At 42.0% G+C, this 26,758-nt stretch overlaps 1 protein-coding gene and 1 long non-coding RNA gene across 11 annotated transcripts in view; one reads left to right on the top strand and one right to left on the bottom strand.

Moving 5' to 3' along the window:
- Positions 1-26,758, bottom strand: part of LNX1 (ligand of numb-protein X 1) — a 154,062-nt gene that overhangs the window by 28,671 nt on the left and 98,633 nt on the right. For 4 of the 10 annotated variants that reach the window (XM_087936616.1, XM_087936622.1, XM_087936617.1 and 1 more), the window contains 3 exons: positions 15,530-15,813; positions 11,903-12,064; positions 2,543-2,745 (listed from right to left, as the gene is read on the bottom strand). In XM_087936616.1, the coding sequence (XP_087792742.1) occupies positions 2,543-2,745; positions 11,903-12,064; positions 15,530-15,813 (649 nt within the window). The remainder of the gene's footprint in view (positions 1-2,542; positions 2,746-11,902; positions 12,065-15,529; positions 15,814-26,758) is intronic. The other 6 variants (XM_026699880.2, XM_087936620.1, XM_087936623.1 and 3 more) reach the window with 3 other exon arrangements.
- The window catches only part of LOC148125484 (uncharacterized), a 91,001-nt gene continuing 78,432 nt past the window's right edge, over positions 14,190-26,758 (top strand). The window contains exon 1 of the long non-coding RNA XR_015744169.1: positions 14,190-14,219. This is a non-coding gene — a long non-coding RNA (uncharacterized LOC148125484). The remainder of the gene's footprint in view (positions 14,220-26,758) is intronic.

Here is a 26,758-nt window from a genome sequence, read left to right as displayed (position 1 = left end):
TCAAGTATCTGCTGTGCATGAGTGTGGGTGGGGCACAAAGGGATACGTGCATGTGTGTGCAGGGGGGCACGGGGTGTCGCGCACACATTGCATTATGGGTGCAGGTGGGCGTGCGTGCATGCGCACCAGGGGTGGGATTCAACTGGTGTTACTACCGGTTCGGTGACTACGTTTTGCACGTGACGCATGTAACAGAACCTTAGACTGTGCCACCCAGAGAGCTGAAAAGCACAGCGCACAGGTGCGCAACATTTGGAAAGCCTCTTCTTCCCTGCTTTTCAACCTCAGTTGTGCCGCGCAAAGCAGCTGAGGTTGAAAAAGCAGGAAATAAAGGACAGGTAAGAGCCCTGGCGGGCAGGTGGGCCAAACAGCAGCAAACACAGAACCGGTTCTGTGTCTGCTGCTCTTCAGAGCTACCGGCACTATAGAACCGGGCAGAACTGGTAGCATCCCACCCCTGGTGCACACGCACACACTTTTGGCATGCAATGATGAAAAGGTTCGCCATCACTGATCTATATCTATCCATATGTTATCGCTCAACTCGATGTTATTTGGATTAAAATGGGAACTGCTTACCAGCCTTCTAAATTTAAATGAAAATCACTCTTGAGTGCTTCTTATGGTTTCCAGGCAGGACATCTCGTTGAGCTGTTACTTGAGTGGCTGGGTGTTACCTTGCAGATGGTCTTGGGTTTAAATGTTCGGGAAGTCATGTACCGTTGAAATGGCTCCCAACCAAAACATTTCATACCCAAGATTTGTTTAAGCTGTTTTCATATGTTTTGCTAGAATATTTGCCCCCACCTTTGCTAGTGCTCCCAACGCTATTAAGAAAATAAATAAATGAAAGATCTAGCGATAGTTTCATGGTATAGCAATTAACTCTCTGAGAAGTTTTCTGTCAAACATAACTTTTCCCCAGCAACTAAAGTTATTTTACTCTGCAATTAAAGGGAAAAAAAAGATGTAAAGAAATTTCAGCAATAATGTGGGAGGCAGAGATAGTTGGAGTGTTTCTAAACCCCCTAATCCTAAAGAAATGCGTTCATGTTTCAGTGCTGGAAAGTGGGTTTATTCTTCTGTCCTCGACTTATTACTACAATTGAGCCCAATTTCTGTTATTAAGTGAGACATTTGTTAAGTGAGTTTTGCCCCACCTTCCTTGCTGCGGTAGTTAAATGAATCATTGCAGCGGGTAAGTTAAATAACCTGGTTGTTAGGTGAATCTGGTTTCCCCATTGATCCTATGACTTTGGGATACAGTGACGGTCATAAGTACGAGTCATTTGCCAGGCATCTACATTTTGATCGTGTGAACATGGGGATGCTGCTAAAGGTCGTAACTCCATGTGGGCCACTTGGACAACGGTCATGCATCCGATGCTGAGGAGGAGCCAGGACCATCTGGGAGTGGGGTGCTGACTCTGGAGCCTCCACAGTCTGGCAGCAGTGAGGCAGAGGATCAAGGGGAGCCTATTCCCAGTGCGCGTGTGTGCAGAGCTGCTAGAAGGCAAGAAAAGCTAAGACAAAAGGGGCGACCCGGGAGTAAGGCTTGGAGGGGATTGCCCCTGCCCTAAGGTATAAAGGAGGTGCAAAGGTAATGTCATGCCCCTGTCAGAATCTGATTTGGAGTGGGAGGCTGAGCAGCTGGCAAGGAGAGGGAGTGTGGCTCCATTGGCTGTGGAAGAAACTGGGGAAGGGCACAGTCTGGCTGGGCAGAGCAGGGGAGAGGTAGAGCAAGGCAAAGGGAATTCAGAAGAAGATCCAGACCCACCCCCTCTTCATCCTAGGACACGCAGGGAGGAACAGAGAATGTGAGTTGTGTGGCTTATGGGGGAGGAAAGGGCCCTGATTCCCTTCATTAGCTGCAGCTGGGGACACTGTGTTTAAAAAGGGAGTTTGCACACAGCAACTTGTTGGAAGCAAATCGTGAATTATCTGGTATCGTCGAGGCTTATCTGGGTTCCTGGCATCTTCCCAACTGTGTGTGTCTTGTTGGCCTTTCAAGTCTGCAATTGCTTATCCTGCCCTGTCCAGTTAATTGCTGCAGCGTGGATGTGTGGATTTTTATTTACAATTTTTATGTACTTTGTTTTTGGACTGAATTTCCTCCACTTAAAGACTGCTCTTGGGAGAGTTTTTTCTCCAGCCAAAGGTAGCTAGACATTGGGGGCAAAGTTGGAGGTATTAAAGGGACTTTTCTTACTTATGTGATGGTGTTGCCTTTGTGCCACACCCTGGGTTATCACAGGTAAAGAAACCTTTGCAGGAAGCAAAGTCATTCGTTCTATTTGGATTAATCCTTGAAACACTGTGTGGACTTTGTACTTCAGTTGGTTATTTGTAGTTCATTTTGTTGTTGGCAGCAATTCAAAGGAGAGAAGGGTGGGTGCTTATCTGGAGGGACTGTTTGGGACTCATTACAGGCTGGGAATGAACATAATTCCCAGCCTTGAAATAAAACAAGAGTTGTTTTAACTAAGCGTGTGCTTAATTTCAGTCTTGGAAGCCTCGGTCAAAACATTATGTGAACGTTTACCTTCAAGATCATATCTCCCGGAAGTAGCCTCCCATCTTTGAAAATGATGCCGTCTCGATAGATGTGTTGAACGATGATGTGAATCAAAGGCGTTTCGCTGCCCCCCACGACTCGAATGGCAAGAGCTTCGTGGGGATTCCTGCGGTTGATCTTAAGGCTGGTAATTTCACCATCTGGAATGAGATGATATAACCTTGGAGAGGCTGAAACAAAAGGCAGAAAAGGGTTGGGGTTTTGAAATGAGTGGCGTTTGTTCTTTTTTTTTTTTTGTAACGCAAGAACACAAAATGTGACGCACTTCCACAGTTGTTAAGAGAGATCTGGTACTTATTAAAAGGAATCAGTGGCTTTTTGCTAAAGCTCAAAGTTATCATGTACATTCAGCATCAACTTTATCGTCTGATATGTACGGCTAGTGTGCTGTCCAGCCAGTTATAGTTAATGGGAATTGGTATAGTTAGTTAGGAATTGGGAGCTGTTCCTTTAAGGGAATGCATCATGGTAAATGTAGTTAAGGTATCCTGGGAAATGTAGTTCATGTCATGTGGCCACATCTGTAACCCCGATTGGTCACTGAATTGACCCTTGGTGGGTTGGGGGAGGTTTCTTCACTCTTGCTCGGACCCTAGCTTCGTGCTAGCCTCTCTCCTTTGGCTCCACTACTGTGGGATGAAATACAGGATGGAAAGATTACTATCATTTTACACTATGATTTCAACTATACAAAGAATTGGACATTAGATGCATCTTGACATAACAGTGAGTTACCTTGAGGATACCTAATATAATCCAATAAAAGAAATTTTGTATGGAAGAATTTGTAGAGTTATCTATCTGTCTTTATATTCAACAATTGAATCAAAGGACAGAATAGCTAGCCCTTGACTTATGACCACGATGGAGCCAAAAATTTCTGTTGCTAAGCAAGACAGTTGTTAAGTGAATTTTGCTTCATTTAACTACCTTTCTTGCCACAGTTGTTAAGTAAATCACTGCCTTTATTAAGTTAGTAACTTAAGGAGTTCTTAAATTAATCTGCCTATTGAGTTTGCTTTTCCGAAGGTCGTAAAAGGTGATCCCATGACTCGTCTGCAACCATTGTAAGTATGAGTCGGTTTACCGAGCTTCTGAATTTTGATCGTGTGACCAAGAGGATGCTGCAACAGTTGTAAGTGTGAACAATGATCATAACTCACCTTTTGCAGTGTTGTTGTAACTTTGAATAGTCACTAAATGAATTCTTGTAAGTTGAGGACTACCCGTATTAACAACTGCTATCTTTGCTGGCATGGAACACAGTGTACAGTGGTTAGAATGTGGTATTGCAGGCTGACTCTGCCCACTGCCAGGAATTTGATCCTGACTGGCACAAGGTTGACTCAGCCTTCCGTCCTTCTGATGTGGGTAAAATGAGGAGCCAGATTGTTGGGGGCAAGAGGCTGACTCCATAAACCTCTTAGAGAGGGCTGTAAAAGCACTGGGAAGTGGTATATAAGTCTAAGTCCTATTGCTATTTCCAATTTCTTAGGTGAAGCAGATTCCACTGGGATGAGGGTGGAATTTTGCTATTTCCATTTTTGATATATTCCTCTGATGTCCTTGTTTCCGCACTCCACCCCACCACCAAAAAACCAAAAAACCAGTTTGCAGGAATTGCTTGAAAGTGACTGTTCTTTCACTTGAGTAAGCAAGAGTATTAAACGTATGTTTTCATTTTGTTTAATTTGATTAATTCCAGAGATTTTTTTCTTTCTTTCTTTCTTTCTTTCTTTCTTTCTTTCTTTCTTTCTTTCTTTCTTTCTTTCTTTCTTTCTTTCTTTCTTTCTTTCTTTCTTTCTTTCTTTCTATCTATCTATCTATCTATCATTTATCTTGGAGAACTATGATAGGCTAAACATTTATTTATAGTTTTAATTAAAAATAAAATAGCTCCACTAATTATATTCCTTCTTTTTTCCCTGTTCCTTTGCTACGTAAAAACAAGCTTAGTCAATGACTAATATTGCTCAACAGAAACCTTACCAGATTTCTTCCCTAAGTTAACTTATCTGGGTATTTATGTTCTTATCACCAACTCATCTGCCTTGCCTGTTTGCAGAGTTTTGCAATATTGCAAACACTATTCAGAATTTAAAACTGCCAGGCCTTGTCTAGGAACCTGTAGTTTGATGAGTCCCTGAAACAAACCATCAGGTTTGTTCGAATGTTGATTCTTGTTTTTCATTATCCTTTTTGGTTCACACTCCTCATTCACGTATTCTTACCACCTATTTGTTTTTAAAAAGAAATTGTTATCATTCCAATGAAATAAATGGGATGCCTCGGTGATTGTAGAAGACCATTTATAGAAGGAAAAGAAAATGGTGACGAAGAATTACTGCAGGGGTCATTCTCAACTCATTCTTGTTTTCACTGGGACAACTTCTCAGCTCAGTCTGTCCATCCAAGTAGATTTAGACTAGCTCCACTGGGGAAATTTATCACTGACTTGTTGGTTTGAAATATTCACCACCAAATTATTATCTGAAAGAATTCATGGTGGGTTACAGTCCATAACAAGGCAGGAAAAGCCTTCATAGAGCATGGCTTCTGGAATTCCTCCCCAAACCCTTCACCAACAGGGGCCATAGGAGCTGTAGGCATTTCTTTCGAAATAAGGGGTGTCAAACTCGATCTCATTGAGGGCCACATCAAGATTGTGTTTGACCTCGGGTGTGGCTGAGGTGGGCATCGTCAGCTCAATGTCACTCATCGAGGCTCCATTTCGGCTGCAATGGCCTCCTGCAGCCTCTGCTAGCCAAAATGAAGCCCAGGAAGGCCACGCGTGGCCCATCCGGCAGAGGTGGTATCCAGCAGGTTCTGACCAGTTCTGGAGAACCGGTAGTGGACATTTTGAGTAGTTCGGAGAACCAGAAAATACCACCTGTGACTGGCCCCGCCCCCATCTATTCTCCACCTCCCAAGTCCCAGCTGATTGGCTGGGTTTTCTTTGGTTGCCCTGCATAAGAGAACAGAGCTGGAAAGCAGGTTAGTGGGGTGGGGAGGAAATGGGGATTTTACAGTATCCTTCCCCTGCCACACTCACCAAGCCATGCCCACAGAACCGGTAGAAATTTCTTTTTGAATCTCACCACTGCCACCCAGGCTCTGGTTTTGGCCACAACACCCTCCTGCAGCCCTTTGCCAATGAAAATGGAGCCCGGGGAATCCATTTTGCTGCCAGAGGGTTGTAGGCCATCGTGGTTGAAAACGGAGCCCAGAGGAGGCCACATGCAGCCCTCCCAAGCTCCATTTTTTTTCTGGCAGAGGCACTGCAGGTTAGTCCTTCACTGCTTCCAGAGTGGTCCCGTGGCCGAGATTTAAGCACCCCATGGGGACTTGAGTTTGACACCCCTGTTCTAGATCATAAAGCAATGTAATGAATCTCTAGAAATATATGGGTACTTTCCAGTGGTGGGATTCAAATTTTTTTACTACCGGTTCTGTAGGCATGGCTTGCTGAGTGTGGCATGGCTTGGTGGGCATGGCAAGGGAAGGATACCATAAAATCTCAATTCCTTACCAACCCCACTAACCTGCTTTCCAGCTCCGGTCTCCTGTGCAAGTCAACAAAAGAAGACCCAGCCAATCAGCTGGGACTCAGGAGGCAGAGAATAGATGGGGGCGGAGCCAGTCATTTGCCAGTTCTCCTCAACTACTCAATATTTCCACTACCGGTTCTCCAGAACTGGTCAGAACCTGTTGACCACCACCTCTGGTACTTTCCTTCTCAGAGATGAATCAGGATGTTCACCTGGGTATTGTCTCTAAGTATTTGTGTGTGAGATGGTCTACTTGGGATAATGTGAGCAATATTGTGTACATCTGTTCTGGGTCTTCCTTCACGTTGTATCTGTGTGCATTCTTGGTGTGCGTGCACCAAGAAGCACAAATAGGCTGCACGTACTCCACTCTGGCTGTGTGATCAAGAAGGATGTTGCAGGGGACTTCTACTGGGCAAAGAAATGTACTGAGGTAATTTTATCTGAACTATTTTCTTCACACCCACCAACGTAATCTGGCTCATTTTTCAGATTCGATTTGTCTGTTACTCTCTTCTCTCTGATTTAGCCCTCATTCCATTCAGCTTTTGGAAAATGACTCTGTTGTCGGACAGACAAGAGTCTTAAATCCCTTTACATAATTTTCCTTCCAAAATTCTCTTGGTTTTGGAAACAAGGATAGTTGTGTAAGTGCCAAACAGAACGAACTAGCAATTTAGGCTGCCAGGACTGCATTGTGTCTGGCATGTGTAAATTTCCCTGACATTGTATGCCGTGCGCTAAAATAGAAATAAATAGGTGTGATAACTCTCATGGATGCTTCCCCAGATATCTCTCCAGGTGTCCGTTTGGAAGTGGGTGAACCATTTTCAGGCATGTCTGGAGGGGAGTTGGTCAATGGCTCCAAGCAACCCCCGGAGAGTGATTTTGGCTGAAGCACTGCTGAGGCAGGATAGCCCTGAGGCTTCAGGTGGGGAAAGCACGCAGCTGCAGCCAGTCAGGGATGAGGAAGAGGAACTGCCTTCTGCAACTGATCCAAGAACACGTAGGGCAGAGAAAAGGCAGGAGCAGAACACGTCAGCCAGATTGCTCAAAAGGAGGAAGCCTCGTCCTTCTTGATGGCCTGTGCCAGAAGCTGGCTCTTTAGAACAGCAGACAGAGGCTGGACACAACATATTTATTTCCTGTGTTTTGTCTGGTGGGTTGATCTTGTTTGGGAAACCCAAACTTGCTTTTTCAGGAGGCAACTGGACTTTCTTGGTTTTTTTTTTTCCCTTTGAAGACATTTCACTTCTGATCCACGAAGCTTCTTCAGCTCTGTTGGATGTGGGGAATGGAAGGATTTATCGTCCTTGCAGACAGCTGGTCATTTGCATCCTTTTAGAGGGTTGTTAAGGCCAGTTGGAAGCTTGCTTATCTGTGTCCTCAGGGTCACCAGCTGTCTGCAAGGACTATAAATCCTTCAATTTCCACTATCCAGTCAGAGCTGAAGAAGCTTCTTGGATGAGAAGCAAAATGTTTTCAAAGAAAAAAACCCCATAAAGTCCAGTTGCCTCCTGAAAAAGCAACTTTGGGACAGTCATGACCTGGATGACTGAGAATGTCCATATATTTGTTTGGGAAACTTTCAAGTGCCTTGTGGACTCATTGGCCATTGCCCTCTGGACTAGCCTTGGTCTATTTTTGGCTGAACTTAATTGGCTTCTGGGTTTGGGGTGAAGGAAATTGCTGGGGAATATTAATAAACCACTGTTTACAGTTTACATTACAGTAGTTACAAAAAATGGCCCCTATCAATAGACCAGCCTTTCCTAATTAATCAGGAATACATGGAGTTTCATATGATATCGCAGAAGAGAATGAAGCCAGGCCAAAGTCTCAATATGGAATTTTGCGAAATAAATGTAATTATATTTACTCATCATGAAATCAGGAAGGGCTAAGGAGGTATCTACTGAGTTTTCATCTTGAAAAAGGTATGTAGAGTTGGACCTTTTTAGTTCTTGTGTGAGAGAACAGGATTAATTGAATCTAAAGTTTCGATAATGAGAAGCTGAAGATGACTTCTGAGAAGATGACAGTGGAAGCTGCTGCCAAAATCTACATGGATATGTCCATGAAGTTATCGGAAATTTCTCTCACTTCAAATGAACTTTTCTTAAACCCAGCAACAGTCTACTTGCAATCAAAGACAGTGGGTTAAAAGAGTGCTAGTAACACTTTCTTGGTACTACTCCTTACTTTGTTCTACTACTATGTAAAGAGCAACTGTTGGTAACAAAGAACATTATCTTGCTATGCAATGGATGCAAAATGACTCTGAAGTGTTAGGTCTACTTTGCTCATTTCCAACTGCACTCAATATGAACAGATGGCTTCCAATTTATTTAAAATAACTGAACAGGGCTACCTTGATAAATAAACGATAATCTTTAGTGTAGCTCAGAGGTGGTATTCAGAAGGTTCTGACCAGTTCTGGAGAACCGGTAGTGGAAATTTTGAGTAGTTTGGAGAACCGGCAAATCCTACCTCTGACTCACTCTGCCCCATCTATTCTCTGCCTCCCGAGTCCCAGTTAATTGGCTGGGTCTCATTTGGTTGCCCTGCACAGGAGAACAGAGTTGGAAAGCAGGTTAGTGGGATGGGGAGGGAATGGGGATTTTGCAGTATCCTTCCCCTACCACGCCCACCAAGCCATGCCACTCCACGCTCACAGAACTGGTAGTAAAATTTTTTGAATCCGACTACTGGTGTAGCTGGTCTGATATGAGGACTACTTATGTTGGACATGGCTTAGAAATTTTGTTCCTTGGTGGTTTCGTCTCTCTATACAGACCTCAATAAAAAGGATAAACCTGGATTTCTACACTTTGCATACATGTATAGTGTCTGATGATGTATGTCTACACATAAATTGGAACGAGTCTGATAGCTACCAAAAGGAAAGTTAAAATAATACTGGCAGTTAAACATTTGAACTGCAGCTGACCTCAGTGAAAACATGAAGTAGGAAGTATAATTTTAGAAACAGCCTACTACTGAACCTTGACAAGATTAAATGAATACGGATCATAATGGGTGCAGATGACTCCAGAAAGTAGATGATAACAGCTGACAGCCAAAAGATATCTGGACCCTATTTAAGACCCTTTTTATTCTTTTTAAAGTCTAGCTCAACAGGAGTTATCTCTGTAAAACCGTAGTTTGTGCAAACAGCAACAGCTATAATGGTTTTGATCTGCCAATGAATCTTCAAAGCAAATGGACCACATGTATCCTTCATTTGAGGAGCTGAGCATTCAAAATGTGTGGATGTGAAGAAAGGTCTGGTTTTCCTTGGAATAACTTGTTTGCCCAATTTCTCAGCACATGTGCAAGTTTGTCCATGAATGCAGCACCAAGCTCTCATAGGCCTTGGTTAGTAAATCAAGACCACACATCCTGCTTTGCATACATGCAATTAAGGAGTAAATGTGTGCATAAATTCACTAAATGCTCAATGCATGGAGGAAAATTGTTTCTGAATTTTTTTTCAGTGAGTTGTTTTATCTTTTTCTGTCAAATTCCCGTTAATCACAACATTGCTTTAAAGAAATTAAAACTAAGCAAGGAACATGTAATTTTGAAAGCATTTAATTCTGAAAGAAAGGCCATAATAAGGTGGAAAACCCAAATTGATTTTAGATGATCAGAAAAGATGGAACACCGAACATAGAATAATAGGGTTGAAAGGGACTTTGGAGGTCTTTTAATCCAACTAGCCTCCCCTGCTCAGGGCAGGAGATCCTATACCAGTGGTGGCTAACCTTTTTGGGCTCCTGTGCCAAAAATTGCAAGTGCGCTAGCACAACCGCACTCACATGCTAGCACCCAGAATGCAATGTGCGCCCACACACCCCCGGCATATGCGTGTGCAATTCCCTCACACACACCACCCCCTTACCTGCACTGCACCTCTCAGCTGATTTTTCGGCCTCCCAGAGGCTTGGAAAAAGCCTCTGCAAGGCTTCTCAGGCCAAATTATAGGCCTGTGTTGTCACTTCCGGAATTACAGGAAGTGACAAAATGGGCCTATAATTCGGCCTGAAAAGCCTTGCAGAGGCTTTTTCCAAGCCTCTGGGAGGCCGAACAAGGTCTCAAACCAACCAATCAAAAAAAAAAAAAAATCAGCTGTGAGGCGTGCGCATGCTCAGTGAGGTAAGTTTGCCTGCGGCTTGTGTGCCAGCACAAATGGCTCTGCGTGCCACTTGTGGCATGCGTACTATAGATTTACCGTGATGGTCCTATACCATTCCAAACTTTCTTTGGGCTTGATGGGATGGATACATAGAAAGAATAACAGAATCATAGAAAGAATAACAGAATAACAGAACAGAATAATAGAGTTGAAAGGAACCTGGAGATCCTCCAATTCCACCCCACCCACGCAGGAGACCCTATACCATTTCAGACAAATGGTTCTCCAGTCTCTTCTTAAAAAGCTTCCAATGATGCAGCACCAACAACTTTCAGAGGAAAGCTGTTCCACTGATTAATGGTACTCACTCTCAGGAAATTTCTTCTTAATTGTAGGTTGGATCTCCCTTTAATAATCTTTCACCCACTGCGTCTTGTCCTGCCCTCAGGTGCTGTGGAGAATAAGTTGACTCCTTGTTCTCTATCAAGAGTCTTCAAACTTGGCAAGTTTAATACTTGTAGACTTCAACTCCCAGAATTCCTGAGCTAACATGACTGGAGGAAGAATTCTGGGAGATGAAGTCCACAAGTCTTAAAGCTGTCAAGTTGGAAGACCGCTGCTTTAAATTCTTTCAGATTCTTTAGATAAATATCAGAGAGATAGAGATAGATGGATGGATGGATGGATGGATGGATGGATGGATGGATGGATGGATAGATTAGATATAGATGATAAAGATATAGATATATAGATATAAATATATATATATATATATATATATATAGATAGATAGATAGATAGATAGATAGATAGATAGATAGATAGATATACAGATAGATATACAGATAGATATAGAGAGTTAGATAGATAAATGAGAGAGATGATTTTGAGATAGAGATAGATAAATAGATAGATGATAGATAGATAGATAGACAGACAGACAGACAGACAGACAGATCGATAGACAGACAGACAAACATGGAAAGCCCTTTACCACAGACCAAGGGTCTTCACACTTGGCAAGTTTAAGACTTGTGGACTCCAACTCCCAGAATTCCTGAGCTAACATGACTGGAGGAGGAATTTCAGGAGTTGAAGTCTACAAGTCTTAAAGCTGTTAAGTTTGGACTCCCGATCTACGTGATAGCCCCTCAAAGTACTGGAATATTGCTCTGATATCATCCCTAGTCTTCCTTTTCATTAGACTAGACGTACCTAGTTCCCTCAATCATTCATTGCACGAATTAGCCTCCAGGCCCCTAATCATCTTTGTTGCTCTTCTCTGCACTCTTTCCAGGGTCTCGGCATTATTTTTGTATTGTGGTGACCGGAACTGAGTGCAGCATTCCCAGTGTAGTCTCACCAGTACAGTATGACGTGGCACTATCATGTCATGTGATACTATCCCTCTGTTGAAGTAGCCTAGCTAGATGTTCTAGGTTTCTAAGCTAGCATGGGAAGTGAAACAAACAAATAGTGGAATGGAATAGCAACAACTTCTGTACCTCCGTGCAGAAAATTATCTAGCTGGATCCAATATGTATTCAGCCATTAAGTTTGATTCATGGCAGACTTTATTATTTTATTTTTTTAAAAATCCCACAGTATAATCTAAATATAAGTTAGAGGGAAAATGATTACCTGCCTCTGAAGCAATCAGATTTTCAATGTTTTCTCGTTCCCGTTCATCATGGTTAGCCACAGTGCTGCCACTTTTTGTCCTTCGAAGGGCATTGAGAGCTCTGTTTATCTTTTTAAAAGACCTGCTTCGTACGGTAGAACGCTCAAATTGTGAAGTTGCGGCTGAAGAGGAAGAAGACAGAGAATTGGGCTGAATTCCGGAAAATCTTACTTATTCCAAAGTCTGCTAAATGAAGATAACCTAGAAGCAAGGAAACCTTAAACCTTATTCCATCATTGCACAAGAGCCTTAGTATATGTTAGCTGGTGGAAAGTCAGCGTAACATAGTAGCTTGGTGTTAGAAATTCTGTTTATATAAAGCAGCACATAGATCAAACAGTACAGTCACCATGTGCTTTACTGCTCAACTATTTTACTGTAACAGGAAACAGGAAACTCTGTTTAGAACAAAAGAACATAAAGCATATATACCATCAATCCAAACATGTAAATACTGCCATCTACTGGCTAAATACTACTGTAATTGTTGCATAAAAATACATTCCAACAATGAATTCCAACACTTGAGTATTAGACGTGGACAACAAATAAATTCAAGTCCACACTTCAAGGGTGAAATTCAACCATCTTGCAGCACCTCGGAAGAGGTGGTAGGGACAATTTGAATCGGTTCAAAGAGGTGGCACGGACGATTTGCATTGGTTGGCCCCGCCCACGCCTGCTCACCTTCTTCCTTTTAGAGATTGAGTCCCACCAAGCCACGCCCACCAAGCCACGCCCACAGAGCCAGTAGGGAAAATTTTTGAATTTTACCCCTGCCACACTTGTTCACACTTGTTTAGTGGGTATTACCAAGCCACATCTGTCTTATAGGATATTGTATCTCTCTCATAGTCATAAAAACGAAGGACAATGCTGTGTAAAAGTGCATGGAGGAAACTGAATGGATGAATGAATAAATGAGTAAATAAATTTCATGGAAATTTCCAAAAGTAATGTCTTGCAATGACATAGCAGAATGTTATTTGGACCATCATCAAAGATAAAATGATGGGAACATATGCTACAGTCAGTTACCAAATGTGTATTTAAAATATATTAAATTAAGAAAAGATCCTTTGGCAGAAAACTACAATACTTCCTCCAAGTGCGCTAGAACAGCCCCTTATCCTTCACAACAACTCCACAAATTTCAACAACATTCTTTAAATAATATACATGAATATTGTGGATATTCAAGAATTCTGCTTAGTCTGCATTTCAAAGTGAACTTTGAATCTCAAGAAAGTTAGATTAGTTTTGCAAGGCAATTCTTAGCTTGGAGAAATAACAACATTCAAATAAAAATGTGAACTTCAACTGTTAGTGGCATTTGGAATGAACTTTCAGTTTGTCCAGTCTTTTGTATATCCAACAAATCAACTTGGAAGAGGGTGTAACCTCTTAGTACATGATTTTAAGACCCATGGGGACAATTATCAAAAGGAGAAGCTGCCAAGTGATTTATCGTTTTCTTTCATTGTTTTATTTAAATCCCACCATGTCTTCAAAAGTTCATAGGAGTTTTCCTTCATTTTATTTTCAAACAGCCTTGGAAAAAAATGATTAGGGCTAAGAGAGTAACCAACCCAAAAATCACTCAGTGAATTCCCACGGAAGAGGGTGAATTTAAAACTGCGTTTACCCTGTCTGACTTCTTAAACCACTGCTTCATATTGCTTCATAAATGTAAACCAACTTTAGATGGTGCATAAAGCTGGAAAGAATGATGTAGCAGTATGTGATTAGGCTTAAATAAATTAAAAACATATTCTATATTGTTAGATGTCAGATGGAAAGCATATAGAGCAAACAGTGAAGAGGGCACCAAATAATTAAATGCAAATTTCTTTGTAATGTCTGAAAGGCTAAAGGTTCCCCATGTGCTAGTCATTTCTGGCTCTAGGGGACAGTGCTTCTCTCCATTACAAAGCCGAAGAGCCAGCGCTGTCCAAAGACGTCTCCATGGTCATGTGGCTGGCATGACTAAACACCGAAGACGCATGGAACGCTGTTCCCTTCCCCCCCAAAGCTGTCCCTATTTTTCTACTTGCATTTTTACATGCTTTCGAACTGCTAGGTCGGCAGAAGCTGGGACAAGGAACGGGAGCTCACTCCGTGATGCGGTGCTAGGGATTCGAACCACCAAACTGCCGACCTTTCTGATTGACAAGCTCAGCGTCTTAGCCACTGAGCCTTCGTCTGAAAGGTTATAGAAGTCCTATTCTTTCAAAGTTTCAAAAGTACTTTTAATGTTCGAGTCCATTTGGCATACAGGTAAGTCCTCAACTTATGATGATGATTGAGCCCAAAGTTTCTGTTGTTAAGCGAGATATCCCTAAAGTGAATTTTGCCCCATTTTATAACCTTTCTTGGCACCGTTGTTAAGTGAATCACTGCCATAGTTAAGTTAGTAATATGGTTGGTCAAGGGAATCTTGCTGTCCCATTGACTTTGCTTGTCAGAAATTCCCAGAAGGGGATCACGTGATCCCAGTACAGTGTGACTGTCATAAATAGGGGTCAATTGCCAAGTATCTGAAGCAGAGGTGGGTATTCAGCAGGTTCTGACCGGTTCTGGAGAACCGGAAGTGGACATTTTGAGCAGTTCAGAGAACTGGTAAATGCCTCCTCTGACTGGCCCCGCCCTCATCTCTTCTCTGCTTCCCGAGTCCCAGCTGATTGGGTGGTTGCCCTGCACAGGAGAACGGAGCTGGAAAGCAGGTTAGTGGGATGGGGAGGGAATGGAGATTTTGCAGTATCCTTCCCCTGCCATGCCCACCAAGCCACGCCTACAGAACCGGTAGTAAAAAATTTTGAATCCCACCACACACACACACACACACACACACACACACACACACACACACAAATCCAGTTTTAGCAATACAGTACTAACAGCCTACTAGTCCAATACAACATTTCCTGGATCTTGCTTCATATATAAAATAGTACTGTATAATGTATTTACAAACTTAAACATTCTCAACTGATAATTAAATCAGAAGTAATTTTCGTACATGGACATAAGTAATTGATCCCCAATATTTGATCTTCATGGCATAACTACTTCCTTCTCCTGATTTTTTATTTTTGCTTTTCGAAAAGCTGCGTTTTGCACATTTATAGTGTACTGAGTTGCACATAAGCAGCACAGAATGTTTCCTGGCTTACAAAATTTAACAAAAAATGTGGCCATTTAGAAACAGGTCTAGTGCATCAGAAGTGCTATTTAGCAGGTTTTGACCCGTTCTGGAGAACCGGTAGTGGAAATTTTGAGTAATTCGGAGAACCGGCAAATCCTACCTCTGACTGACCCCGCCCCCATCTATTCTCTGCCTTTCATGTCCCAACTGATCGGCTGGGTCTTCTTTGGTTGCCCTGCACAGGAGAACGGAGCTGGAAAGCAGGTTAGTGGGGTGGGGAGGGAATGGGGATTTTGCAGTAAGCTTCCCCCAGGACTGGGGAGGGAATGGAGATTTTGCAGTATCCTTCCCCTGTCATGCCCACAAAGCCACACTCACAAAGCCACACCACGCCCACCAAGTCACGCCCACAGAACTGGTAGTAAAAATGTCCGAATCCCACCACTGTACTGCATCCAAGATGCTCCCCTGCCGGGGCTCTTACTTCTAGGTTGCTGGCTTATATAAAGATTGGTGGAGTTGGTTCTTGGTGGGATGTCCTCAAAGTTGGCATTGAAAGCAGGATTAATTAGCCCTGGTTCATCTGTCATTAAGGCAATTGTGGCAGCAGCAGAGAAATCGGATTCACAAGCCGACCCTGTTAAAGCAGCATTCAAATCTGGAGATCCCGCTGGGGGGCACCTCTTCCTCTCCTTGGTGAAGCCATAATGAGATGCCCCTTTGCACCTAAGGAAAATTAAAGACAACAGAACTTAAAACAAAACAAAAACTACTCAAATGAACGGAGACAAGGAACTTCTTTAACAAAGTCAACATGTTGGGGGGAAAAATGGCACTGAATGAACTTCCCATTTTTAATTTTCAGCACCGTCCCCAAACGAAGAAGCACTGAGAGGTATTAGCCGATTACACACAGTTTTATTTTTTAAAACTACGAATACAAATGAAGTAGATAGAGGCCATCTAGAGAAGTGGTCGCCAACCAGTGGGCCGGGGACTACTGGTGGTCCATGAGAAAATTTGGGTGGTCCGCACAGAAATGTCACTCCCAAAGGAATTAATCCAGGCTATGCGGGAACACAAGGCTGTGCTGCCCACATGGCCCATGGGAACATAAGGCTTGCGTCCCTTGCATCGTGAACAACACGAAGTAGTGAGGGGACGGTGGAAAGGGCGGAGGGGGGGAACTTGCCCCACTTGTCCCACGCACCTCACCTGGCCACTGGGCTGCTTCTTTCCACTTCTTTCTTCTTCTGCTTTTGGCTGCAAGCAAGGAAAGCAGCAAAAGTCTTTCTTTCTTTTCCCCAAACTCCAGAAATGAGTCTTTGGGACTCTGCAAGGCATCCTACTCCAAGAGGCTACACCATTCTGGTGCAGTTTGGGGGAGAGAAAGAAAGACTTCTGCTGCTTCTGCTGTTTTCCTTGCATGAAGCCAAAAGTCTCTCTCTGTGTGTGTGTGTGTGTGTGTGTGTGTTTCTCCCCCTGAGAACGGAGCTGGAGACGATATCCTGCAATCCCAAATAAAGAATGACCGATCGGTAAGAAAACGGGGTGGGGAATTTTCCTGCAGACTTTTTGGGGGGATTTTCCCAGCTTCCCTGGTCCGCGGGATTTCAAACTATGAGTTTGGTGGTCCCTGAGATCCAAAAGGTTGGCGAGCCCTGATCTAGAGAGAAGGTCTGAGGATAGACTTGCAAAACAAATATATGAAGGAAGGAAGAACGAATGGGCCAAGAAGAAAAGGAAGGCTCTATAAAAGTTGAGCTTGAATGGAGTTGCCAAGATCTTGGAAAAAGGGAGCGGTGAGAAGTTTGAAGAACAAAAGGCAAATTATGAAGCAACCGTGCATGAATGAAGTGACAATGATAGTTTGCAAGGAGGGTGAAATATGAAGAACAGGAAATGGCAGTCTGAATTAAAATCTAGTCATATTTCCTTTCTTTTTCTCTTTTGTCCCTCACCTCACTTGTTTTTCTTTCTTCCTTTTTCACTCTTTTCTCCGCCCTTTGAGCAAGTGCTGACTCTGCCAGGGAGTTGTGTGATGGACAGGCAAGTATGTTTATTATAACCGGCAACGCTTGAGGGCCGGGGCATCTTTTCCTAGGTTTTCGCAGGAGCGGAAGAGCAGGGGAAGGTCCCCTCCAGTAAGGAGGGTTTACATGATTAATTCACACCGAAAGCCTCCTTTTCCTAAGGAGATCGAGTTGGGGAACACAGGCCCAATTGTAGCAGGAGTTTCGCTGGATCGGAAACAGAAAGACACTAAGCTAGCCTGGCAGGTGACTGACCCAAACAACGGAGAGGGTTATAATCGTTTTTTTGTCTCTGGCTAATGAAAGAGAGCAATGTGTTTGGCCAGAAAGCTTGATTGCATCAGCTGATGTTTGAGGAAAGAATAAAGCTACTCATATTGGCGGCTGCCATGTCCCACCCCCCCATGCTAAATGGGGACTGTCATAGCAGCCGTGACTTCACCAGGGGCCTAACAGCTGCCCGCCAGATTTGGGATTCCCAGTGTTTTTTTCCCCAAAAGACTGTTCCAGAAACAATTGGAAATAAACCTGTTTGCTTTGCAGAATTCAAATGCAGATTTAGTCTAGCTAACAAAAGGGCCTTCATGTGGGCCCCCTTTCCCCCCCAGAAGTCAAGTGATTATTTTTCTGTCTCTTAGTTATTTCAACTTTTCAAATCACCGGCTTTGTTCTTTGCGAGGCTTCTGTGTCTATTGGAAGCTGCAAAATATATGCAATCATGATTGCTTTTAGAACACGCTTTCCTTTCTGGTGATTCAAGCGTAAGAGTTGCATTTGTGGGGTAGAGGGGCTGACTTAAGCCACCCACCCAAATTCTTCTTCCCCCCCAAGGGGTTCTTGAATCCTGAACCCAATTTTAGGGCAGTTGGTTTGCACGCTCACCCATTAATATATTCAACTTTCAGTATAAATATTCTTGGGATGTACACATGGTAGATATTTAAGCAGCAATTGCACAGAAATAGAAAAATAACAAGATCATCTTATTAATTTATTGCAGACAAGCTGATTTCAATAAAATTGCCCTGTAGGCACTACGAACATCCGATGGGCTTCCTGTTATGATCTCAAGGACTTGAAAAGTTGATAAGGAATTTTGTGGATGCTAACTGGCCCTCAAGCTTGGAAGGAGTTTAAAGCAACTAGCAATTTTTAACTGGACCCCAAAATAAACCCATTGCCACTAAATCAGAGGTGGTATTCAGCAGGTTCTGACCAGTTCTGGAGAACCAGTAGCGGAAATTTTGAGTAGTTCAGAGAACTGGCAAATGCCACCTTTGACTGGTGATTGTACAGTATCCTTCCTCTGCCACGCCCACCAAGCCAGGCCCACAGAACCGGTAGTAGAAAAATTTGAATCCCCACGACTGCACTAAATCTCTCTATAGAAAAGCAAAATACCTCTCAGGCATTGTCACAAAATCTCCAGAACCGTAAAGCCTACAAACTTGAAATTTGGCACGTATGTTCCTCTTGGCTCCTAGGTGCTCACTAAGAAAGGATTTTTCAAAATGACCATCAGAGCATTTAGAGTATTTCGTATATTATTATTAACACGCTCTGATGCTAAGGAGTTCTTCTCCCCCTCCCCACCTGAAAAAAAATCTCTTCCAAATGCAAAACACAAGCAAAGGGGAGGAGTCTCAGTTTCAGTTTCACAACAGCAACCAGTTTTAGTACAGAACAGTTGAGCTAAACCACGCCCAGGCTCCTTGCTGTCTCCTTGCTCACACAGCAAATACTGTTTCAGTTTCCAAACAGCCCTCAACTCTCTCACACACTGACAGGACGCAGATGAATACTGATGGATGCCGGTAGGAAGAGACAGAATTTCCCCCCCTTTTTTCCTCCCCAAAAACTAAGCCTCACCACATAGTTTCGAGCTAGTATATTTAATAAATAAGTTTCCACGGAAAGGCCCTAGACAAGATGCTAATAGCCTTGTTTGGAACTCTGCAACATTTCTACCCGCATTCAACAGTAGTAGTGCAGATAGACAACACAGAAATTTGGGAGAAATGAATTTGTTGCAGAGTTATCTCTATAGATTCTCAAGGAAACTCCTTGGAGGGTTATCAAGATATAATGAGACTATGATCACTTCCCCCTAGCTGTGGGAAAACGCAAGTTACATGGTTCCAAGGCAGAACAGAAAACAGAAGGTACCCTTATATTTACCCTGACCGAAGTTGAACAGGGGTAATTAAATTCTGAGAGCCACATAAAAGAGATTACTTAGGCAGGAAAAAAATTAAATCCAGACTGCAGGATAGATAATCTCTTTTCTATCAAGGATGGGAATACATTCCAATGGAGCAAATTCTTACACCTTCCGAACAAGGTAATAACATAAAACCCCACCGTTTTACTTTACATTATAATATTTACTGGCCATTTCTATAACAACAAACCTATCTAATCAGCAAAACCCCAAAACCAGTTTCATTTTTTCCCACCTCTAAGTCCAAAAGTGGTTTCCAAGTAAAAATTAAATTAAATAAAGCAACTATCTCTGCTAACCCCGTCAACTTTTGCAGTCATTCATCTACTGTGGAAATCACAATGTCTTTCCATTTTTATGCATGAAGTAATGTTATTGCTACCAACATATATAACATAATAAACCAGTAGGATTTTTTCTGTTGAAGGTTTAATGTCCCTGATAGGGCTTTCCTCACCTCTCATTTACAAGGTAATCTTCCTTAACCTGATGCCAGTGGTGGTATTCATTTTTTTTACTACGGGTTCTGTGGGTGTGGCTTGGTGGATGTGGCAGGAGAAGGTTACTGCAAAATCCCCCTTCCCTCCCCACCCACTAACCTGCTTTCCAGCTCCGTTCTTCTGTACAGGGCAACAAAAGAAAACCCAGCTGATCAACTGGGACTTGGGAGGCAGAGAATTGATGGGGTTGGTGGGGCCAGTCAGAGGTGTTATTTGCCGGTTCTCCGAACTACTCAAAATTTCCACTACCAGTTCTCCAGAACTGATCAGAACCTGCTGAATACCCACCTCTGTTTCACATGCCTGCGTCCCATGGATGGGGCTACATTTGTTTGCACGGCCTGGTTTCTCACATACTGCAGCCTGGTACCGGTCCACGGACTGGAGGTTGTGGGTTGGGAGGGTGGGGCTTGATTTAGAGAATACCAATTTGAATTAACTCTGCTATTCATATTGTCACCACAGTGCGCATAAGATACTGAGAATTGAAAACTGGCATGGATATGAGATTCTTTATCCGGAAGCTGGCGGAGCTGATAGCAGAGTTGGAGGAGGTTGGGGAGGGACCAGGCCATTCTTGGAGGCTGAGGAAAGCTCAGAGGAAGGCTCTGCATCAGAGGCAGAGATGGGCCCAGGGCAGGCTGGCAGTCATCAGTTGCCTTCGGGCTCAGATAGCAGTGAGGCGGGGAAACTTCTGGAATCGGTTCCCAGCCCTGCGCATGCACAGAGCTGCCAAAAGGAAGGCACAATTAAGAACTCAGGGAGAGCAAGGCCACAGGTGGATGATAAATGGCCCTTCCCTTCAGGATTAAAAGAGAAACAAAAGGGGAGGGGGCTTTTGCAGGAAACAACTTGCTCGTTCGTTTGTCCATTCCTTCCAGCCTCGTGGAGATTTGTCTGTATAACCCAGTCCTTCCCTGTCAGCACTGAGTGTGGAACTACTTACTGGGCAGCGTTCCAGGATTGATAAAGATCTGAGCTCATTAGTATACCTTCGCAAGATTGTTTGCCAAGCCATTGGCTGACTGTGAATGAAATAAATTCACATTAGTGTAATAAAAGAGGTTTTTGCCGGGACTCAGAATTGACTTAGTGCTTTTTGGGAAGGCCTAGGGCAGAACAATTTTCTTCATTAAGACACTAAACTAAATGTTTATTCAAGCAGGACTCTGTTTATGAAGAATGGTGCAAATAAGTGCTCTGTACTCTCATTTGCAACATCTAAAAACATATAAATATAGTTGTGGCTCAGAAACTCCCAGGACACTATACATTGAGTCTATGACAATATTCCTCCTCTCTTTATGGATTTCCATGTTATCTTTCGGAAGGTAACTTACCAGTTAAAGAACTGAAATATTAGATATACTTTTGCAACAGATTACTAACAAGGAAAATAAAAATGAAGACATATATATATCTATATCTGGGTGTGTCTGCTTAGGGCAATAATGTTTCCACAATTATTGCGCAGAATAGGAAATGGGAGATATTAAAACCATTGTTCTTAAAAGACAACAACTTTCTTTCCAGAATAAATTGCCAATATAATCTGATGGCCCTTAATAGTATGCATTTTTGGATGTGAAACTGCTGTTAGATAATCCCTGAGGTCAGGTGGGGAATAGAATGCTATTTCTCTATTTTTTGTAGGAAGGAATATTTTAGCCAATTTATCCACCCAGCAGAAGAAACAGACCTTGGAAGTATTTTTTCAAAATGATAGAAGAAGAATTCCAAAAGCAATGTAGAATAGAATAACAGAGTTGGAAGGGACCTTGGAGGTCTTCTAGTCCAACCCGCTGCTTAGGCAGGAAACCCTATACCACTTCAGACAAATGGTTATCCAATCTCTTCTTAAAAACTTCCAATGTTGCAGCATTTACGACTTCTGGAAGCAAGTTGTTCCACTGATTAATTGTTCTAAGTGTCAGGGAATTTCTTAGAACTTAGTTCTAAGTTGCTTCTCTCCTTGATCAGTTTCCACCCGTTGCTTCTTGTCTTGCTTTCAGGTGCTTTGGAGAAGAGCTTGACTCCCTCTTCTTTGGGGCAGCCCCTGAGATATTGGAACACTGCTATCATGTCTCCCCTAGTCCTTCTTTTTATCGAAGTAGACATATCCAATTCCTGCAACCGTTCTTCACATGTTTTAGCGTCCAGTCCCCTAATCTTGGTTGCTCTTCTCTGCACTCTTTCTAGAATCTCAACATCTTTCCTACATCGTGGCAACCAAAACTTGTCCTACATGATGTGGAGGAAGAAACTATTCAAATGATCAAAAGTCCCATCTGTGCCCAAGGCTTCTGGATTGTCACCATGGATGTTGCACCACGGATGTTCCTATACTTAATTGTATTACTCTCCACCATCATTGACAAAGTCTGTCCATAATTGTTGGGTATATGGATACACCAACCAGGTTTGGGTTGAATAAATATGTAAACCTAGGATTAAGTGTCTATGTAGCTTTAAGCACAAGAAACTGCAATGTCATTGTGGGTGCGGTTGCAGGCAGTAATATAGGTAGGAAGGGAAACGTAATAGACCCCTGGCTTCTGGATGCACCTGGTTCTGTTCCTGGTCTGCTGCCTGCTGGAACGTCTATCTGCTTACTCTTGGAGGCTACTGTGCCAGATACCATTTCAACTGAACACAAGGACTGTTTGTTTGGTGAGCTGAGGATTCAGCGTTGTCTTTGAAGAGAAAGGTATCGGAAGGAGAAGATATACAAGCAGATAAGAACATTGTACTGACTGTTAATGAACTAGGTAACTGGATTGATATACTGGATACTGACATATGGACTGAATGACACTTCTTAATCTCTGTGTGTATTAAATAACTATTTAAGACCACAAACTGTGTTTTTGTCTCCAGTGTATGTATACTCCTGGGCCCACTCTCTCTCTCATTTGCCTGCCTGGCTTAACTGCTGCTGCACACTCTGCTAGGGGGTTTATCCCCAAACACTAACATTGGTTATGGGCCCAGCAGAGTGCACAGTCTAACTAACCAGGATATAGCAGTGAGAGCTGGTGGGAGTTGCACATTACTGTAAATACAAACTGTTTGTTAAATAGTTATTTTTCACAAGAGTAATGGCACAAGTAAATTTGCCACATCTGTCCATGATATCCAGACTAGATGGAACAAACTATGTTTCATGGTCAATGAAATGTAGTTTACTTCTACGAAGAGAAGGTTTGTGGAACATAATAACAAACCCACCAGATGTATCCAATTTAAATCCTAATGATGAAGAGGATTATAAACTGATACAGGATTATGAAAGAAAAAATGAACAGGCTTTGTGCATCATAGGTCTCACCCTGTCTGACCAGCAACTCATTCATATCCGTGGAGTGGAAAATGCTGCAGACTGCTGGGATAGTCTTAAAAGGATTTATGTTCGAGACAGTGTAGGAGCTCATATAAATCTTACACGGAAGCTGTTTAGAACACATCTTGAGATAAATGGAGATATGTTGACTCATTTAAACTGTATGAAAAGCATTTTTCAAGAATTGCAAGAAAAAGAGCTTATTTTTAATGAGTTGCAACAAGTATACATCATACTGTCTTCTTTGGATCGAAGCTATGATGATTTTGTGACTGCATTAGAGGTATTGCCAAAAGACAGTTTATCAGTAACTGAGATAACCGGCAGGCTCTTAGAAGAAGCCAGAAGAAGATTTGAACGTGACCAGCTGAGGGAAGATAAGCCTAATAAGGAAGAGAAATTATCTTCAAGGCTTGAGAGAAACCAGCTGTGTAAAGGAAAGCACCGGAAGAAGAGAATTTATCTTCAACGGCATACACAATTAAAGGTGTTTTAATTGTGGAGGCAGAAGGACATTTGGCAAGATTCTGCAGAAAAGGAAAAAGCCAGAATTTAAAAGCCAAAGAAATCCTTTGAACTGGCCATGCTTGGCAATTGTGATGTGAAGAATGATTTATGGGTGGTGGACAGTGGTGCATCCCACTGCATCATGAGAGATAAGACAAAGTTTATAAAAATGTCTACAAGTTCTCAACGTATATCACTTGCCAATGGTTGGCACCTCAAGGCCAAGGGTCAAGGTATTGCTTATTGTCCATGTTTAAAGCAGAATATAAACATGTTGTATGTACCACAGTTAAAAATGAACTTACTTTCTGTAAGTGTATTAGATAAACTAGGATATGTGGTTACATTTAAGAATAATAAGTGCATACTGGAGAGAGATAGCAAAAAGGTAACTGCAGCTTTAAATGGAGCATTGTATGTCTTACATGATAGTAAGAAAGGGGAGGCACAGACTGTATTTAATAATATCAAGCCTCATGATGAATGTATCCATTTATTGCATAGACGTTTGGGGCATGTAAATTTTAAAATGCTAAAACGTACAGTAGAGTTATCTGAAGGAATAAGGTTAAAACCCTGTGATAAGTATTTGCGTTGTAATGTCTGTTGTGAAGATAAGAGTAAAATAATGCCTGCAAATAGGCTAAATGGTTTCAAAACTAAAGAACCTTTAGAAGTAGTATTTGCAGACATTATAGGTCCAAAGAAACCCAGTATGGGGGGTGCTCGATATATACTGAGCATTATGGATCATTACTCTAGATATGGGTTTTGCTACCTAATGAAAAGCAAAACTGAAACATATCAACATTTCTTCAACTGGTTAAAGTTTGCTGAAAGAAAAACCAAACGGCAAATTATAACCCTGGTGACAGATAATGGCACGGAATTTGTTAATAGCAAATTCCAGAATAGATTAAAGTCAGCTGGAATAGCTCATAAGACATCTGCACCATACAGACCACAGCACAATGCATATGTTGAAAGGCGAGGCCAAACATTGCAGGCGATGACCCGTACTATGTTAACTGATTCTGGGTTACCTGATTCTTTGTGGGGAGGCAACAATGTGTGCTAATCATTTATTAAATAACGTTGTTAACTCAACCACTGGTGAAATACCATTCATACCATGTGGCATGGCAGGAAGCCTGATTTGAGTTACCTGCACACATTTGGTGCACCAGCATGGGTGCATATCCCTACACAACTCAGGCGTAAAGGGCAATATAGAGCTAAACAATTATTCTTCGTTGGTTACCAAGCTAACCATAGGGCATATAGATTTTGGGAGAAAGGCACATCTAAGGTGTTATGTAGTGCTAATGCCCAATTTCTAGAGCACGTAGGATGGGATAAGTTAGAGCAGGATAACAATAACGAGGTGATTATTGAATCATACAGAAATCCCATTAAGTATCCCTGTAACTTTAAGAAAGAAGTAAAGCAAGAAGTACAGGAAGAAGTACAGCCCCTAGAGGAAGAAATAGCTGAAGATGAGGAACAGGTAGTAACTCAACCAAGCCCAGTAATACCCAGAAGGACTACACGTATTTCTAGACCGCCTGATAGATACCAGGCTAATACAGTGTGCCAGGAAAATAGAATCCCAAATACTGTGGATGAGATAAGAAGATATCCTTCTAAAGAGAAAGAAAATTGGTATGCAGCAATTAATAAAGAATTGAAGTCTCTGAAGGATATGAAGGTATATGAAAACGTGAGATTACCTAGTAATGAAAAAACCATTGGCTGCAAGTGGATTTTTAAAATAAAGACTGATAAGGATGGAAACACAATCCATAAGGCAAGGTTAGTAGCCCAAGGCTTTAGACAAAGTGCAAAAGACTATGATGAAGTATTTGCACCTAGTCTTAAAGCAGCAACTTTAAGGGCAGCATTAGTGTGGGCAGCAAGCAAGCAATATATTGTTAACCATTTAGATGTGAAAGCTGCTTGCTTGCATGCTCCACTAAGACATACTAATAATATATGAAAAGGCCTAATGGATTTAAAGGAGACAATAATAATGATAATGATTGTTGGTTATTAAAGAAGAGCCTCTATGGTCTTAAACAATCGGGCTATGAATGGAACCAGTATATTGTAAAGGAACTGAGCCAATATAGGGTTTAAAGCTGGTTTAAGCCGACCCATGTCTATTTAAGAGAAAAAGAATGGGAAAGTATCATTATTATTGTTGTTTACTGATGATATTGCTCTGATAACTAAGACTAATGATGAAGCAAATGAAATAATAACATCATTAGCCAAGAAAATCAAAATCAAGCAATTAGGGGAGATAAAGAGATATCTAGGATTGAATATACTGAGAACACAGAAAGGTTTTAAGATATCTCAGGAAGATAAGATATCTAAATTGCTAATAGATTATAAGATGGAACTTTGTAAGCCTGCAAAGACTCCAATGAGTCAGGATATTTGCAAAATGGATACTCAAAGTCCCAAATGTGATAAGGAACTGTATCAATCCTTGATTGGTAGCTTATCATATATTAGCAATTGGTCAAGGCCAGATATTGCTTTTAGTATTATTCAGCTGGCGACACAATAACGATCAGCTTCAATGTCACTGGATAGCATTGAGAAGAATCCCAAGGTATCTTAAAGGTACATTACACCATGCACTGTATTTAGAACCAAAAGGTGATCTCATATTGAGTGCTTATGCAGATGCTAGTTTTGCAGCAGAAAGAGATACTAGAAAGTCGACTTCAGGAACAGCCATAATGCTGGGTAAGACATTAATAGGCTGGAAGTCAATAAGAGCAACAGCATATAAGTTTGTCTACTATGGAGGCAGAATTCTCCTGTTTATCTTTATTGTGTACTGAGTTGATTATGTACAAACAAATGTTGAAGGATATGGGTATAACTGTAAATTACCCTGTAGTTGTACATGAATATAATCAGGCAGCAATTCAAATGGCCACTAATATTGCAGTTAAAGCGAGAAGTAAACATACAGATTTGAGGTATCTTAATGTAAGACAATCTGTACAGAGTAAATTGATACAGCTGGAGTACTGCATGTCGGAGGACAATGTAG

This window comes from Pseudonaja textilis, chromosome 6 (assembly GCF_049901715.1).
Source record: "Pseudonaja textilis isolate UNSWEBS1 chromosome 6, rPseTex1.2, whole genome shotgun sequence".
Classification (NCBI taxonomy): domain Eukaryota; kingdom Metazoa; phylum Chordata; class Lepidosauria; order Squamata; family Elapidae; genus Pseudonaja; species Pseudonaja textilis.
Note: the sequence above shows the minus strand (reverse complement) of the source record. Positions and strands in the feature narration are given on the sequence as shown.